Source organism: Chlorocebus sabaeus, chromosome 26 (genome assembly GCF_047675955.1).
Source record: "Chlorocebus sabaeus isolate Y175 chromosome 26, mChlSab1.0.hap1, whole genome shotgun sequence".
NCBI classification, from domain to species: Eukaryota; Metazoa; Chordata; class Mammalia; order Primates; family Cercopithecidae; genus Chlorocebus; species Chlorocebus sabaeus.
The window spans coordinates 7,404,130-7,421,808 of NC_132929.1; the positions used below are offsets into that span (position 1 = coordinate 7,404,130).

General features: G+C 46.2%; 1 protein-coding gene across 1 annotated transcript in view; it reads right to left on the minus strand.

The window, feature by feature from the left end:
- The window catches only part of OTUD7A (OTU deubiquitinase 7A), a 382,132-nt gene that overhangs the window by 15,474 nt on the left and 348,979 nt on the right, over positions 1-17,679 (minus strand). Inside the window, exons 10-11 of the mRNA XM_008017189.3 lie at positions 13,050-13,177; positions 11,051-11,200 (exon numbers count right to left, since the gene is read on the minus strand). Coding sequence (XP_008015380.3) covers positions 11,051-11,200; positions 13,050-13,177 — 278 coding nt within the window. The remainder of the gene's footprint in view (positions 1-11,050; positions 11,201-13,049; positions 13,178-17,679) is intronic.

A 17,679-nucleotide genomic window follows, 5' to 3' on the forward strand; every position in this document is an offset into this window, starting at 1 on the left:
TTGGTAAAGGAAGAGTATCAGCTAGTGAAATAATACGAAACCCTGGGGTTGAAGATATAAAGGGAATTCACATGCACTTGCAGGCTCCTCTCCACAGGACCTACCTGGTTCTCCCACAAAAGATTGGCAGGAATTCCAAGAGAGTGTCTCCATAGATATTTCTTTCCCACCTCTACCAAGGAACAAAAGCTTAAACTGCAGAGTATAGGGCAACAAACACTGGGTGCACTAAGGGTCATGTTCTGTTACTCTAATTAAGCATCTGTCTTAGGCACTGTATCCCTGGATCTGGGGATGGGGGTGACCCTCCTGGGCTATCATGACTAGACTGGTCCAAACCTAGACTCTAAAAACCTAGCAAAAGGAAAGGCATGCTTCTTTCCAGGAATAAAAGTGATTTACTGCAGTCTTTACTGTCCCACTCAAGATGCCTGACTTTCAGCAACAACAACAACAACAAAACCTACGGGGCGAAAGGAAAGATTAAAAAAACCCAACACATTGATAGAAGACAAATCAGTTGATAGAACAAGACTCAGATATGACACAGGTGTTGAAACTATCAGACAAGGAATTAAAAGTAACTGATTAATAAGTTAAGGTCTAATAGAAAAGCTGGACACCATGCAAGATTTGATGGTTAATTTCAGCATAGAGAACAAATCCATGAGAAAGAATTAAATGAAAATTCTAGAAATGAAAACACAATAATAGAGTGAAGAATGATTTTGAGGGGCTGGTCAGTTGACTTGATATAGTTGAGCAGAGAATCTGTAAACCTCAAGATAGGTTATTAGAATTACACAAACTGAAACAGAAAAAAAAGGAGGTGGGAAAATGAACACAGCATCTAAGAGTTGTGTGACAATATCAGGCACCTTAAGTTCTGTGTAAATGAAATCCCAGAAGAGAGAAAGAACAAGGCAAAATAACATTTTAAAGAAATAATGGCTAAGAATTTTTCAAAATTAATGACAACCATCAACACAGGTCTAAGAAACTAAGAGAACACCAAGCAGGAAAAATAACACCACCACAAATATGCCTAAAATAGCATCTTAACACTTCTGAAACCCAAAGACAAAAAGAAAGTCTTGAAGGCAGCCTGAGAAAAAAGAGGATACATTATATATAGAGAAACAAAGATAAAAATTACAGCAGACTTTTCATGGTAAAACAGGTAAGCCAGAAGATAATGGAGTGACATTTTTAAAGTACTGAAAGAAAAAAACCCAAAAAACTGTTAATCTAGAATTCTATACCCAGCCAAAATATCTCTGAAACATGAAGAAGACATAAAGAGTTTTTCCAACAAAAGTGAGCAAATTCATTGCATGCAGACCTGAACTCTAGGAGATGTTAAAGTGCAAGAAATATGGTACCACTAGAAACTTGTATTTACACAATTAAGAGTGATGGAAATGGAATAAATGGTTGTGAAAATTCATTTTTTTCTTCTTTTTAATTGCTCTAACAGATAACTGTCTAAAGCAAAGAGCAGCAGTGCATTATGAATTTATAACAGATGTAAAAATAAAATGTCTGATAATAACAGAAAGAATGGGAGGGAGGGATAGGTAATACACTGTTGTAATATCCTTACACAACACGTGAAGTAGAAAAATATTACTTAAAATAGAATCTCATTAATTAGGCCAGGTGTGGTAGCTCACACCTATAATCCCAGCACTTTGGGAGGCCAAGGTGGGTGGATCACTTGAGGTCAGGAGTTCGAGGCCAGCCTGGCCAACATGGTGAAACCCCATCTCTACTAAAAATACAAAAATTAGCTGGGCATGGTGCTGTGTGCCTGTAATCCAGCTACTCTAGAGGCAGAGGCAGGAGAATTGCGTGAACCCAGGAGTTGGAGGCTGCAGTGAGAGGCTGCAAGATTGCGCCACTGCGCTCCAGCCTGAGTGACAGAGTGAGACTCTGTCTCAAAAAAAAAAAAAAAAAAAGAAAAAAAATCTCATTAATTAAAGATGTTTATTGTAAACCCTAGAGAAATCACTAACAATTAAAAATAGGGGTATAATAACAAGTCCATGGTGGAAACAAAATGGAACCATTAAAAAGCTCAATTAACCCAAGATAAGACAGAAAAGAGACAAAAGGAACAAAGAACCCATACAATACATAGAAAGCAGCTAGCAAGATGGTGGATTTTAATCCAAACATATCATTAATACTATTAAATGAAAATGGTCAAAACATATCTTTTAAAAGATAAAACTGTCACACTGGATAAAAAAGCAAAACCCACATATATGCTGTCTACAAAAATCTCATTGTAGGGGCCAGGCACTGTGGCTCATGCCCAGCACTTTGGGAGGCTGAGATGGGTGGATCACTTGATGTCAGGAGTTCGAGACCAGCCTGGCCGACATGATGAAACCCTGTCTCTACTAAAAATACAAAAATAGCTGGGCATGATAGTGCATGCCTGTAATCCTAGCTACTTGGGAGGCTGAGGCAGGAGAATTGCTTGAACCTGCGAGGTTGAGGTAGTAGAAAAAAGAAAAAAAAGAAAAAGAATCCCATTGTAAATATAAAGACATATGTCGGTTAAAAGATATTCACTAATGGAAAGAGAGCTAGAGTAGCCATATTTATGTCAAAGTAGGCTCCAGAACATTGACTGTTACCAAAGAAAAAGAAGAACATCACATAATGATAAAGGGGTCAATTTTCTAAGAAGACATAATCATCCTATGTGTATGAATACTCCTAATAACATAGCTTCAAAGTACATGATGCAAATACTAACAAAAATGAGAGAAATAAATATATTACAGCTGCAGACTTCACTACTATTTGTTCAGTAACTGACAGAGCAAATAGGCAAAAACCAGTAAGGATATAGAAGAAATGAGCCACACTCTCAGAGAATTTGAGGTAATTGACATTTCTAGAACCCAACAAGAGCAGAGTATATATTATTTTCAAATACATATGGAATATTCACCAACACAGAACATATTCTTAGTCAGTCTGAGTGCATTGAAAAGAACAGAAATCATGTTTGTGCTCATGTCATAACTGAAACTATAAACCGGTAACAAATATTTGAACAATCCCCCAAAACTTGAAACTCAAGCAACCTGTTTCTAAATAATCCATGAGCCAGAGGAAGTCTCATGGGAAATTAACAAATAGTTTGAACAGAATGAAAATGCAAATATAGCACATCAAAATTTGTGTGATGTGGTTACAGCAGTACTTATGGGAAAACTTACAGCATTAAAATGCTTATATTAGATGAGAAGACAAATCTCAAATTAGTAATCAAAATTTCTGCCTTAAGAAACTAGAAAAGGGGTAGCAAATTAAACTCAAAGCAAAGAGGAAGGGAGGAGGGAAATAATGATGGCCTGCGCATGAGGCCAAGGCCAGTCCCTGAGGATGGGGCCCCTAGGCTGGGCATCAGGGCCAATGGTGGCAGACATACATTCTCTCTGAAGTTTATATGTAGATAAGATCTTTGGATTGGTCACTGGTCTATGGAATAAGCTTGCTATTGACTGAATATTTGTGTTCCTCCAAAATTCACTATTAAAGCTTAGTCTCCATGTAACTGTATTAGGAGTGTGATTTTTGGGAGATGATTAAGGCACAAGGGTGGAGTCCTTGAGAATGGGATTAGTGCCCTTATAACAACAGGCACAAGAGCGCTCTTCTCTTTCTCTTGGCCATGTGAGGACACAGTAAAAAGCTGCTGTGTGTAGACCAGGAGGAGGACACCCTTACCAGACACTAAATCTGCTGGCTCCTGGATCTTGTATTCCAGCTTCCAGAACTATCAGAAATAAATTTCTATTGTTTATGAGCCACCCAGGCTGTGGTATTCTGTGGCAGCAGCCTGAATTGACTAAGACAAAACTGGAAAAAGTGCTGCTGAAAAAACTCTCAGACTGAGAGAGCGTTCAGCATCTAAGACAATTTCTGGGCTCCTGAGCTCAGGCCAAAAGTAGGTGGTGAAGCTTTCAGCCCCAGAGGGTGCACTCTGTGCACACATCATATGTGGCCCTGTGGGACAATGACAACTGGGGTCTTCTCAGAGAGCAGAACCAGGGTGTCACCCTGGCCCACCAAAACCTCACTCCCCACATCCAGGGCAGTGAGTGCTGGCTGCGCCTGTCCTGTAGGTAGGACAGGTGGCTGGTGCTGCTGCCTCCCAGCCCCCCTCAGAAGGGGTTTTGTTGGAGTGCATGTTCTCACTCCAGTACCATGCATGGGAGTGTGGAGGTCCTCAGGAGCCTGGAGTGGCCAGATGGAGAAACCTGCACATTACACAGCGATGGCTGGGACCCTCATTCGGGAATCAGGGGCGGTGGTGGCTGGTATGCGCTTCCTGTGGGCATGGATGTCTTGGGCAGGTTTGGTGGGGGATCCAAGTGTCTGTTCCTACTTTGTAGCTCAGGCGGGGACAGGCAGGGCTCCTGGGGGGAGGCTGGCATCTGCGTGCACTCCTGCTTTCTCTTCTCTCCAGGCCTTCAGGCATGAGTGAAAAACTCTTGGCCAGTTCTTTCCGCGGAGTTAACTGTGGCTGGCATCCCTTTGGAACAGTGCTTTGGGCCCCTGAGCTGATGGTCATTGGGGTAAGGCATGAACCAATCAGCAGATGTATTGTGGATAAATACACCTCGTGCTTTTAATCAGTGTGACTCAGCTCTCTCGGCACGTGTCCCCTTTATAAGCTGAGGACAGAGCTCCATAGCCATGAAGTCCCTTCCACAGCTCCTGGCCACTTCATGGTGCTTTGTGATCCATAGGTCAACAATGTCAAAGATGACAGACTTGAGGAGCAGAGGTCTCAGCTAAAAGTCTGGATGCCCCCAACCCCAGCTCCTCGGCCTCTCACCCCTTAGCCAGGGGCCTTTGCGGACAAGGGTTCTTCAGGGGTCTGTGCTCTGGGGCTGCTGAGAGGAGTGGCAAAGGAATATGGCCCAGTGAGACTTGTGGTCACACACCAGAGGGGTAAGTGTAGCTGTGCTTTTTACCCCCACTCTGACCCTGTCTTTCAGTGGCAACTGGCAAACTTAGAAAGTAGCCAAGAGAAGGGAGGCTAATAACAAAGGTAATTCAGTTTGGGGGCACTTCTGGTTTCTAAAACGTTCTTGCTGGCCAGGCGCAGTGGCCCATGCCTGTAATCCCAGCACTTTGGGAGGCTGAGGTAGACAGATCACTTGAGCTCAGGAGTTTGAGACCAGCCTGGACAACATGGAGAAGCACCATCTGTACCAAAAGTACAAAAAGTTAGCTGGGCTGGTGGCATGCGCCTGTAGTCCCACCTACTCGGGAGGCTGAGATGGGAGGATCTCTTGAGCCTGGGAGGTGGAGGTTGCGGTGAGCTGAGATCACGGCACTGTACTCCAGCCTGGGTATGAGACCCCATCTCAAAAAAAACAAAACAAAACACAGTTTGAAAAAGAAAAACAAAACTTTCTTGCCACCATGAAGTAATCTGATTCTTATTGTAATGTCTCGTAATCGGCATTACATATTTCCTCCATTATTTTATTCAGATGGGTACACAAACAGACCAATTTGATTGGTATTTGATAAATGATTCTTTTTTTTTTTTGACATGGAGTCTTGCTTTGTCACCCAGGCTGGAGTGCAGTGGCACAATCTCTGCTCACTGCTAGCTCTGCCGCCTGGGTTCCTGCCATTCTTCTGCCTCAGCCTCCCGAGTAGCTGGGACTACAGGCGCCCGCCACCATGCCCAGCTAATTTTTTGCATTTTTTAGTAGAGACGGGGTTTCACCATGTGAACCAGGATGGTCTTGATCTCCTGACCTTGTGATCTGCCTGCTTCAGCCTCCCAAAGTGCTGGGATTACAGGTGTGAGCCACCTTACCTGGCCAATAAATAATTCTTTAACACAATTATGAAATCAAGTTGAGCAGAATATGTAATAATATTTGTAACATGTAAAGATACATTTCTATTGAAAAAGAGATTAGATTTGTCTATTGTAAATTAATCCTGCAAGAAAAAGCATGGTTCGTTGTCAAACATGTTGAAAATTGGAACGTTACAGTCCACATGGCTTGGGGAATAGTAGAGCATAGGTGAGCGTTTGATTTAACCAGGAACCATGCATCAAATACAGACGGAAGGCTGATTCCATGGCCCGGTGGGTAGAAGTACTCTGGCTCCCAAGATCCCTAGCAGGCACTTATAAACTTGCTGTGTTGTTTCTAAGCGGCAAGAGACAAATTGGTAAGCTGCTCTTTGGAAAAACATTTTTTTTCTTTTTAAGTATCACATTTTGAATGTGTTGAGTCTCTGCTCCCATTAAAGGAGGGGCCAACCTTGGTGTGACCATCTGTAAGCCTCGTTTCGGAGCTCTCTGTTCACACAGCATCACCCCTCCATCTGTAACCAGTGACTCCCTCAGGGCTGCCTGCGTGCTGCTCTCTGGGTTCCTTAAGCGAGACCCCTGGGGGAAGGCACTGAGGACACGCTGAGGGCTCCCTGACCTCTGTGTGGCCCCTGGATATGCCTCAGAGGCTCACAGGCTGTTTGTATATATGAGGGAAAAACTATTTAAACAATGGACTTATATATTAATTTTTTGGGGGGCGGGATGAAGTCTCTGTCACCCAGGTTGGAGTGCAATGGTGCAATCTTGGCTCACTGCAACCCCCACCTCCCGGGTTCAAGAGATTCTCCTGTCGAAGTCTCCCGACTAGGTGAGATTACAGGCGCATGCTGCCACACCCAGATAATTTTTTATATTTTAGTAGAGATGGGGTTTCACTGTGTTGCCCGGGCTGGTCTTGAACTCCTGAGCTCAGGCAATCCACCCACCTCGCCTCCCAAAGTGCTGAGATTACAGGCATGAGTCACCGCGCCTGGCCAATAAATTTTAAAGAAAAGAATAGCCACAGATGGCACTGATACCTTCCATGAAACAAAGAACCCCCTCCCTACCCTCTTCGACCCTGAAGGTTCCTGAGTCACCAGGTCTGAGATGCTCTCTCATCCCAAGCAGGCTTTGACTTGGGGTACCACTTCCTGAGCCTCTTCTCTGGGAGATGCATGCTCTCTGAGTGCCACTCTCTTGGGCCAAGTCTTTGCGGAAGCCTCGCTATCCACCCTCCCAATCCTTCACTGGCTGCAACCATTCCCTGGGGATGGTTCCTCCTTTCTCAACTTCCCCCTCTGTAAAGTGGGGAATAGGAAATGGGAAGGGTTAAATAGTTATTCCTGGAAAGGACCTTAGAACGGCGCTTGAGCACAGGAAGCAACTGCAAACATATGAGCCTGAAGGTGGGGTGCAGACCTAGGCAGCACCCGTATGCACCCAGCCCTTCCCAGTGCAACCTGCTGGCCAGGCGGAGAGCTAACATGTACAGGAGTGTATGCTCTGCATGGCTCTATATCCACGCAAAGGCAAGAGGAGCTGTGGAGACGGGCAAGGCTGCGCTTGGCTTGTTTGGGACTTTACCAAGAGTTAGCTGTCATTTTGGATGACAGAGCCTCCTGGGGTATTTGAAGGTATGCTCGGCACACCTATGTCCCCTGCCTGTGTAACTGGGCACCCCACATATGGGTGCCAGGATCTGATTGCTTTGTTGAGTCTCGCGGTATGGCTGTGGGAGAGCATTTACAGAAATGCAGACTATTTGATTACATTGGTTTCCTTTGATTTCTCCCGATGTGGGGGTTATGAAATGGACTTTATTCCAACATAGGTAACATTATCCATGAATTTCATTTCAGGATAATGAAGAGTACACTGGACAACGTTTGCTATAAAAGGAGGGGGAGTTGGGATTATTGCACTGGATGATTTCCAAAGTTCTTTCCTAGGTTCTATGTTTCCAGGAACTATGCGGCACCTGTGTTTCTCCTGTTAATTGATTTGATTTTTCATAATGTACACACTTGCTCAGTGGCCAGTACGAACTGTCCTGAGCTGGGTGCTGACAGAATGCCCAGATCTGGGTTTCACAGACTCCCCTGGAGGCCATTTTAACATGTGGCTGCAAAGAGGCTGCTTCCTGCAAAGAGCTGAAGGCCCAGGGCTCAGGGTGTCAGGGAGCAAAGGACTAATGTCCTCCCCTGGAGAAAGCAGGTGGCCATCAGGTGTGGAATCTACCAAGAAAGAATGCATACATTTGATCTAAAAAGTCTTAAGGTAGATTTGCAAAGCCTGAGCCACTCAGGTTGCCCATACTGACCAGTCCCACCAGCTCCTGACCTTCCACCTCAAGCTCTTCCCTCTCCCCAAGTCCCTGCCTAGCCTGGGAAACAGGGAGGATTCCTGAACTTGAAGACGGCCAGTGGCGGCATCAGCAGTAGCTGGGCCACGGCAGTAGCACCTATAAGAGGGGGCTTCCCTTAGAGGGAGAGGCACTCGAGATGAGAAGTTTAAAGAATGCCTCGTGGATATGTAAGCCTCCAGGAGCTGGACACATGTGGATGAGACATGACGGGCCATGTAAACAGTGGAGGAGGAAGGGGGTGATGGGAAGAAGGGAGCCTTGTCTCAGCCTGAAATACATTTTTAATCTCATTTCCAGGCTCTCAAAGCATCGTTCCTCAGGCACAAGGACGCGGTGTCTGCTCTTCCTGGGGCCTGTGATTACCGTATCTATTAGCCTCTGTCACAGGGTGCTGTCTACAGGACGGGCAGGGCACCATGGCACAGGGTGACACCTGCGCTTCACAGTGGGGGCCGGTGGTGTCCTGGGGCTCAGTGTTCTGGAGTCTCCCATCTCCTGCCTCCCACCAGGCCCTGAGACTTGGCAGTCTGGCCAGCTTGGCCCAGCAGGCCTGAGCCTGCTACTGTGGTGTGGCTGCTCCTGTTTTGCGCTCAGAGGATGCAGGGTCCCATCCTGGAAGCTGCAGCCTCACTGTGATTTCCACGTCCCTCTCTGCTGAGGAGTCTTGTGACCTGAGAGCACAGCTGCGACTCTGTCCCATCTCCCCAGTGTCCTTCGAGGCACAGAGGGAAGGCTGCAGAGGTGAAGGTGTAAGGGGGCACATGGGTGTATGACAAAGAGCGTGGCCACGGCACCTGCCCTGCAGGGGGTCGTGGGGACCTTATGGGTGAATGTGCAGCCCGGCCACAGGATGGTCTTGGACGCGGGGACCCGCACTACCCCAGGAGGACCCCAGTGGGCTGCTTCAACTGTGAGGGAGCCACAGGCCCACACCACAGTGGCTCTGAGGGGTGCATTGGGACCAGATCCCAGTTTTTAGAAACCAGGTCATCAGAAGTGAAACCACCCACAACTCTGCAAGGCTCTCCTGAAAGGTACCAAGCCACAGCGGCCTCCACGGGCATGCTTTGAAGGAAGGATGCTTTCATATGTGCCTTGAAAACACCAAGAAGCAGGATGTGGAAGGCCTGGAAGAGTACTCAGTGCCTTTTGCCAGGAGGGGGCCGGGTATCTGAACCCTGTGCTTGGCACTGGGAAATGCTGGCCTTGGGACCATCATCTTCCTGTGACCACAGGGTCTCCCTGGGGACTGGACAGAGGGCCCAGCCCCTGGCCTGGATCCCAGGTCCTGAAAAGGCCCTTCTGGTCTCCCAAGAGGCTGGGTCAGCCCTACAAAGAGCTAAATCCCCGGGAAGGCGGTGCAGGCATTCTGGACTGAAAGCGGGGAGACAATGGAAAGACCTCCTAGGCCTTACTGATCAAATCTGTCCTTCTGTGGCCAGCGCCACATCTGCAAATAATAAAGAACCATGACGTGACCTTCCTGTCATGGCTGGCTGCAGCCTCCCGTCCTCTCTCTTCTGCAGCTTGGGTTCTGCTTCTGTGCTGCGTGTGTCAGCTCCTGGGAGCTCTGTATCTGTTCTTGGGAAGGGGTCTTGAATGCCCTGTGCGTTTCTCACCTTCAGCTTCTGCTCCACAGCCCCAGCCTCGTTCCCAACTCAGCCGCCAGGCCAGGAAGTGACACGCTGGTGCCACCTCTGGTGGAGGGCTGGCGGAGGCTGGGTTCTGTTCATTTGTCTGCGTCCTTTCCTTGCCTGCTGTCTAAAGGAAGGAGTAGCATTTGGGAGTCCTAGGGGGACAATCTTGTTGCTGTATTTACTTCCCGAGCTGCACACTCAGTGGAAAAGGTCAGAAGCAGACTCCCCTAAGCTTCCTGCCCCTGTTGGGCCTGGACAGATCACTTCCCGTTCCCTGGAACCATACCCAATGGCAGGGACTCTGAAACAGTTGGTCTTGCCTGTCCGTCTGTCTCGTGGGGGAGTGAGTCTCTGCCTATACCACAAACAAGAGTGACAACAGGAAGGAGTTTCCTCTCCACTCGGCTGGTCACACATCCATCAGTAGCTAACATGAGAAAACAGCAATGGTTCCAAACAAAATCCCACTATTTCCCGAGCAAAGACAATGACTGGTGCCCTGGAATTGTGCAGTGCACAGCCTTTGGGGCCGGCCCAACATCGGCAGCACTGAAATGGCTGCTTAGAGGAAACTCAGCTGCAATGCTTTGAAAGGAAATGTTGACCTTTTGAGTTAAAAGCTTACCCTGGAGCAGGGGTGAGCAAACTCTTCTCATAAGGAGCTAGTTAGTAAGTAAATATTTTAGGCGCTGCAGGCCTCGGTGTCAGTGGCGGCTCCTCTCTCTACCACTGTAGTGCAAAAACGGCCACAGACGATGCCTCCGTGAATGAATGTGGTTCTGTTCCAATAAAACTTTATTTATAAAAATGGGTGGTGGGCCATAGTTCATTAATACTTGCTCTTGAAGTTTTTTTCCCTTTAATTTACCTCTAAGACTAATTACATTCCTATAAAATATGTATACAAATGAAAGGGAGAACAGTAAAAGCTATTTAAGGGTAGGTTGCCTTTGTTCAGTATTTTAAAGAGAATGTTGTCTTTCGCACGGTTATTTTCAATGACAGCGTTCACACATGCATAAGGTAGTTTTATGCAAAACCTGTCCCTACTGAGTGTGCACAGGTGTGCTTCTAGGAGAGGCCTCCACAATCCCCCTCCCTGTGCAACGGGGTCCCTGCTGATGGCTCTGCCCCACCCCAGGCCCCTGCGCGCACTCTCTGGGGAGACAGGCATACCTTGTTCTCTCTGCTGGTCTCTCTGTTCCATGGACACGAGGGCAGAGAAATGTGCTTGATCATAGGCCAGAACCAGAGGCGAGCAGTGGCATCTGTTGGGAGGGACCTCCAAGGGCAGGTAGATACCTCCGAATGGGATGGGTGCGAACGCTGTGGACACAAACCAGGGTGAGGGTGTGAGGAGTAGCAGCCTGAGCTGGGAGGGGAGGCCCCTGCGTCCCTGTCCCTCACTACCCCAGGGGGCTCCGTGGAGAAGCGGAGGGACAGGAGGGGAGGATGGAGGCGGTGCTGAGGGATGGGGCTGAGAGTTTCCAGAGTCATCTGTCTGCCCCAGGACTCCTGCGGCCCTGAGACCTGCACAGGTGTTCAGGAGCCCCAGGGCTGGGATGACACTGTCACCCGAGATTGGTCAGAGCAGTCGCAGCCTGGAAGCCCACATTTTTCTGGATGTACTTCTTCCTCTCCTAGTGTTTGGTAAAGCATTTGTATACAACACAATATCTACGCTTCTCGGGGGTGTATATTTGTTCTATATTTTGAGAACCTCTTCTACTGAATCTGAAGGAACCAGTCAGAGAGCTCCAGGACCAAGATGTAAGTCAGATGGGAACTGAGAATCAAATGGATCGAGTCCTTCAGTGACAGGGACACAACCTCATTTTCTTACTCGTGAAAAAGAGGGCAGAAAAGTCTGACACCCTCACCAAAATAGAGTAACTTCGGAAATATCTGTCCTAAAGCAGCATCTGCTTTTAGCTCATGAAACATCTTGCCTTTTGGCCCCAGAGTCAGCGTATTGCTGCACTCCTTGGGCAGAATTCAGGGACAGTAATTTCAGGGACGTCTTTGATGAACTCTTAGAGTTTCTCCCCCATCCTTGCTTTGTCTAAATTGATCATTGTGCTTCTGCTCACAGGAGAGTCCCACTGAGAGGCGGCAGGGTGGGGGTACCTGCAAGAGGGCTGTGAGTAGAATGGTAGGAAGGGTGGACCTTCCCTCGCCCCGCAACTCAGATATCTGATGGTGCTGGGAGCTCAGTCCTGGGCTTGCACAGCAGGGCCCTGATGCGAGTCCTGCACGGAGAGCTGCAGACCTCAGCAGGCCCGTGTCCCTGAGCCACACAGGGAAGGGGGTGGGCCAGGCAGGACCTGTGTCCTCCCAGTTCCCTGGCTACATAACCATTGTGGCCACATCAGATTTTTTATGGCGGCTGTTTAGCATGAAGAGCCACATCCTGATTTGTAGAACTCCCTGGAAGACCTGTGACTTCTGTAAGGTACAGGTGTAAATTCAAACTGGGCTGGAGGGATGCTCTGGTCAGCTGCACACTGGAGGGAGGACAGGCTTTGGAGCACTCCCTGCCCTGGGCTGATCCCCCTGGGGACATCGCCTAGCCTCTCTGGGCTTCAGTTTCATCTCTGTAAAGAGGGGAGGGTGGTGTCCACCCTGGGAGGCTGTGGCAAGGGCTGAATGGAGGAACATTCAAGAAGGGGCTGTGCACAGAGTGTGGCTTTCGGTGGGCAGGCCATAAACTGCCCCTGCCTCTTTCTCTGCCAGTTCTGATTCTATCATAGCCTTGCTATGCATTCTGTCTTCCTTTCTTTTTAGTCTTTAACACACACGTAGCCTGTGGAGGGGCGGGAAGGCACCTGAGTGACTCAATGCCTCCAGGACATGGCCCAGGGCTGTTGGAGGGGCGTGGACTGTCTGCTGTGCCCTAGGCACACAACAGGAGATAGGAGGCCCTCTGGGCTTAGTCCTGGTCCCCACACGACCAGATTTCTCCTGGCCACCTGCCGTTGACAGGCAGGGCAGCTGGTGAAGAGCAATCCCTGCCGCCATCAGGGAGGAGAAAGAAACACGCTGAGTAGATCTTTGCACAGAGTGATGGGAGCTCTGTGGCCTCTGGGAGCTCAACCTTGCTCTGTGCTATCTGCTTTCTAGCTGGGATGCTATGCTTTCTGTGTCAGGAATACAGCACATCCCTTGAGGAACTTACCTTCTCCACCTGAGTCTCTTAACATTGTATCTGCCACAACAACGATGGGTCTTCTTAATATATGGGCTAGGACAAAAACGTGGAACTCTTCCAGGCTCTCATACACGGGGTCCTCAGAGTTGTCCACACTGTGAAACAAAACAGAGCCAGCTGGTCACTGACTGAAACAGCATGGAGGATGGAGAAAGTGGGGACTGCTTCATGCAGGGGCTGAGCCCTCCCCACTCTGGATATTATCTTCATGGACACCGGCAGCTGTGCCATCCTGGGCCACTTCTCATGCCATCCGCCAATGGCAAACGCACAGGTCCCAGCTCCCCTACCCCACCGTGGGAGTGGTCTCGGAAGACGAGTTGGAAAGAGCCTGCAGGTGAAGGGCGCTGGCCGCTGTGAAGGCGAATCTCTCTGCAGGGGGAGGCAGCCCACCAGAGCCTGTGGCAGCAGGACTGTTGGCTCTCTGGGGGTGTTTCACAAGGAAGCAGTGGGGGCTGGAGGGGTTCCTCTCGTGTTTATTTCCCTCAGAGACCCAGGGGTTCCCTGAGCACATCTGATGGGCTGGTGGGGTCATTACCACGAAGATCTGAGGAGCCTTCTAGAAGACACCCCAATGGAAGAGAACAGTGAGAAGGCTGTCTGGATTTCAATCCAGAGCTGGAGGGGATGCGACGTGAATGTGCAGCCCAGGTGGCCCAGACCCTCCCTGACCATGCCCCCGGCTCATGTCTGAGGATCAGGGAAGCAGCAGGCTCAAGAATGCTGCCACTCAAACCCTAAGACGTTCAGGCAGAAGGTGGCAGCCTTGATGTCCCCCCATAGCAGGGCCACCCAAAAGGGAGGTGCACATTGAGGACAGCCAGAGCTCACAGCATTATGGAGCCTCAGCTGCACCTGCAGTGCCTGCCAGCTGAGATGGCCGCGCCAGCCAAGACTCCCCAGAGGTGGCTCTCAGACTCGTTCCTGAGTGTCCGAGGAATGCTCAGAATTAGCGGAGGGAGTCTGTGAGGATGGCAGCAGGTGGGGCCAGGGCCGGCAAGTGTAGCCCCTGGCATGGCCCAGGGAAAGAGCTTCATGGCTTCATGGGCAAAGTTCCCAGTCACCTGGGACTTCCAAAATGCAGGTTGTGAATCCTAGGGAATGCATTACCATCACCTGGGGACTTCTGGTTACATACTACCCATGTTTTTTCTTCTTCTTGTGATTCAATTTACCTTGTGTTTTTGAGACACAGTCTCACTTTGTTACCCAGCCTGGAGTGCAGTGGCATTATCTCAGCTCACTGCAACCTGTTTGAAGTGTTTGTTTTCTGGTGTTGTACAGAAATAGCACTTGAATATAAATTTAATTGTTTTAGTAAGGCCATTTTTATATTTTTTATAAAAAGGGTATACTTGCTAGCAGTTTTGTTATGAGAGTATATTGAATAAAGGAGATAGGGTTATTTATAACCTGATGCATCCACCTTATTGCTATGTCTGGTTTTTATTGACTGAAACAGGATTTTACATTTTGTATTTGTTTTCATTGGTTAGTAACTTAGAATTTTTTTAAAGCAGAGGAGAGGAGGCAAAGAAAGGAGGAAGTAACGTGTGGAATGTTGAGAAAGGTAAAAATGCTTTTAAATAAGGAAGAGGAACAGGCTATGACTTAACGCTTTCTTGGACTAGTATAAGTATGCCAGGGCAAATATTTAGGCTAAATTGTGGGAGCTAAGAATATAAAGTATATTGATTTTTAAAATTATGGCTAGCAGGTATTTAAGAATGCTGGCACAGGTCTTTAAATTTTGCTTCTAAGAGAAGTTACTATTTATTTTTAATTAGATGGGGAGGAAAGGCTTTGAAGAGGAACCTCTATTTTACTTTTTACAATTCTCCCTCTTATAATTTTTTTTTAAATTTGTCAGTTTTGATTTAATTGCTTTAAGAGAAGTAATTTTTTGAATAGGGTGGAGGAGAGTTAGGAGTTAACTTTGTAAGAGTGGTAAAGATAAGTTTTTGTATAAAACTTTGAAGGCAGGGAATAATATCATACCTTATGAGTATATTATTAAGAGTGAACAAGGTGAGAATTGAAGTTAATTTTTTTTTTTTTTTTTGAGACAGAGTCTCACTCTGTTGCCCAGGCTGGAGTGCAGTGGTGTGATTTTGGCTCACTGCAAGCTCCGCCTCCTGGGTTCCTGCCATTCTCCTGCCTTAGCCTCCCCGGTAGCTAGGACTACAGGCACCCGCCACCACGCCTGGCTAATTTCTTTTTGTATTTTTAGTAGAGACGGGGTTTCACTGTGTTAGCCAGGATGGTTTCAATCTCCTGACCTCGTGATCTGCCCGCCTTGGCCTCCCAAAGTGCTGGGATTACAGGCGTGAACCACCAGGCCTGGCCAAATTTTTTTTTTTTACTTATTGAATTGATGTTTTATTATTTTAGAAAAAGGGTTATTTATTTTAGAATTTTTGGCACATTTATTGGATAGTGCTGTTAATTTTTGTAGTGCTTTTGTTATAGTTTTGTTAGGGGCAGTATTAGGAATAAAGGTACAATATTGAGTTTTAATTATGACAATTTTTTTTGCTAATATTATATTTAAAGCTTTTTTTAGGCAATTTGTCTGGTAGGTCCTGATTGCCTATTTTTTTGATGGCATTTTTGGTGTAATTTATGAATTGTTGCTGATTGTAACAGATATAGTTTATTTAGTTTACTTTTTTTATTCATAGTTACTTACCAGAATAATGTGGATTTAAATTTTGCAGGTATTTGATTTTGTGTTTTAAGTGTATTTGGAATTTTTTTTACAGGATTTTAGTGGCATTTATGTAAACTTGAGGATTAAAGGACTTACAAGGAATTTTTTTTGGCCTGCGGTGTTTTGTTTTTAGTTTTTTAGATTGATGAAATGCTAAAGTGAAGGACCACTAATGGGATTAGTACTGTTTCAATTATTTGGCACAGTGTTTAGTAAGGGTCCTTTACAGTACTACCATATATTTGTTTGGGGATGGCTAAGCATGGATTGATGGGCAAGCTTTTGGAAAAGCTTGAGCTTCTTGCATTATTTTTTAAATGCTTTTAAGGAATATTAAATTTTTTTCTTGCCATGGGAGGCACAAAGTTAATTTGGCATTTAGAAAAGGTGGAAGCTGGATTGCCCTCAGGGGCTGACGTGCAGAGTGTTGGATTTTAGGAAATAGCAGAGAGAGCCTGGCATGATGGATTATTTTAAGCAGTGGGATTTTGAAGAAGAGCTACTACATAGTTTATATGTGGTTGATGAGGAGACCATTTAAGTGGAAAGGGGATAATTTGGGCCTCTGGAGTACCATGTGTACAAGTGTAATAGCGTAATAATTGTTTTTAAAGTGTGAACAGAATATTTATTTTAGCTAGGCATTTGTATTTTGATATATTGTTTTAATGGCTAAGGTCTGTCTTCGATTTTTTATTTTTATAATAGACATTCTACTTTTATTAGATATAGGAGTAACTGGTGTGGGATTTAGAACTTAGGCTGCTGAAGAAGGGGAAGATGGGGGAATAATGTGTATTTTAAAAATATTTAGGGTTTTTAAAAATTTATGTCAATTTCTATATTACAGAAGTGATTAAGGGCAGGTTTAGAGTTAGTTAAGGTGGAGGTGGTGATAGAAGAACAGGGTTATATTGATAAAGGTTGACAGAAGGGATAGGTTTTTTAATGAAATCGATGAAGGGTTTTAGATTTATATAATTTTGTGTGTGTGTGTGTGTGTGGAAGTTTAACTTTGCTCTTGAGTAGTTTAAAGGACGTAGTTCCATTTATTGCAAGGTTGTTAGGCTGTAGTGTGTCTGGAGTTTGTTCCTTCCAGTGGGTTTGTGGTCTCGCTGACTTCAAGAATGAAGTTGCGGAGCTTCACGGTGAGTGTTACACCTCTTAAGGGTGGCACGGACTCAAAGAGTGAGCAGCAGCAAGATTTATTGTGAAGAGCGAAAGAACAAAGTTTCCACAGCGTGGAAGGGGACCTGAGCAGGTTACTGCTACTGCTGGCTGGGGTGGCAAGCTTTTATTCCCTTATCGGCCCCTCCCATGTTCCATTTCTGTCCTATCAGAATGTCCTTTTTTCAGTCCTCCCTGTGATTGACTACTTTTAGGATTCTGCTCATTGGTGCATTTTATAATCCTAGCTACAGAGTGCTGATTGGTGCATTTTACAATCCTCTTGTAAGACAGTTCTCCAAGTCCCCACTCAACCCAGGAAGTCCAGTTGGCTTCACCTCTCAGTAGGAGCAGAAAATTTGCAGGTGATTATAACGACAAGTGTTAGGGGTAATTGTGTTAATTAGAGGGCCAGGATATAAATATTTGTGTGAAAAGGCTAGCTGTCATTGATTTTTTATATTTTTACAAGGTGTGATAGAGCAAGCATTAAAGGCAATGGTTTGAGGTGAGTTAGATTTAGTTACATTAATAACAAGGGAGCTAGTAACAGAATAAGGAAAGGAAAGAAATAGAGAAGGTATATGAAAATTAAGCTTTTTAAAATTTTAACTTAGTAGGGCTTGATTTTAGTATAGTAACCTAAGATGTTTTCTTGATTTGAGTAGAGTGGGTCTATTTTTTTCTTGGCTGTGTGGACGGCAGTCTTAGTGGTTAACA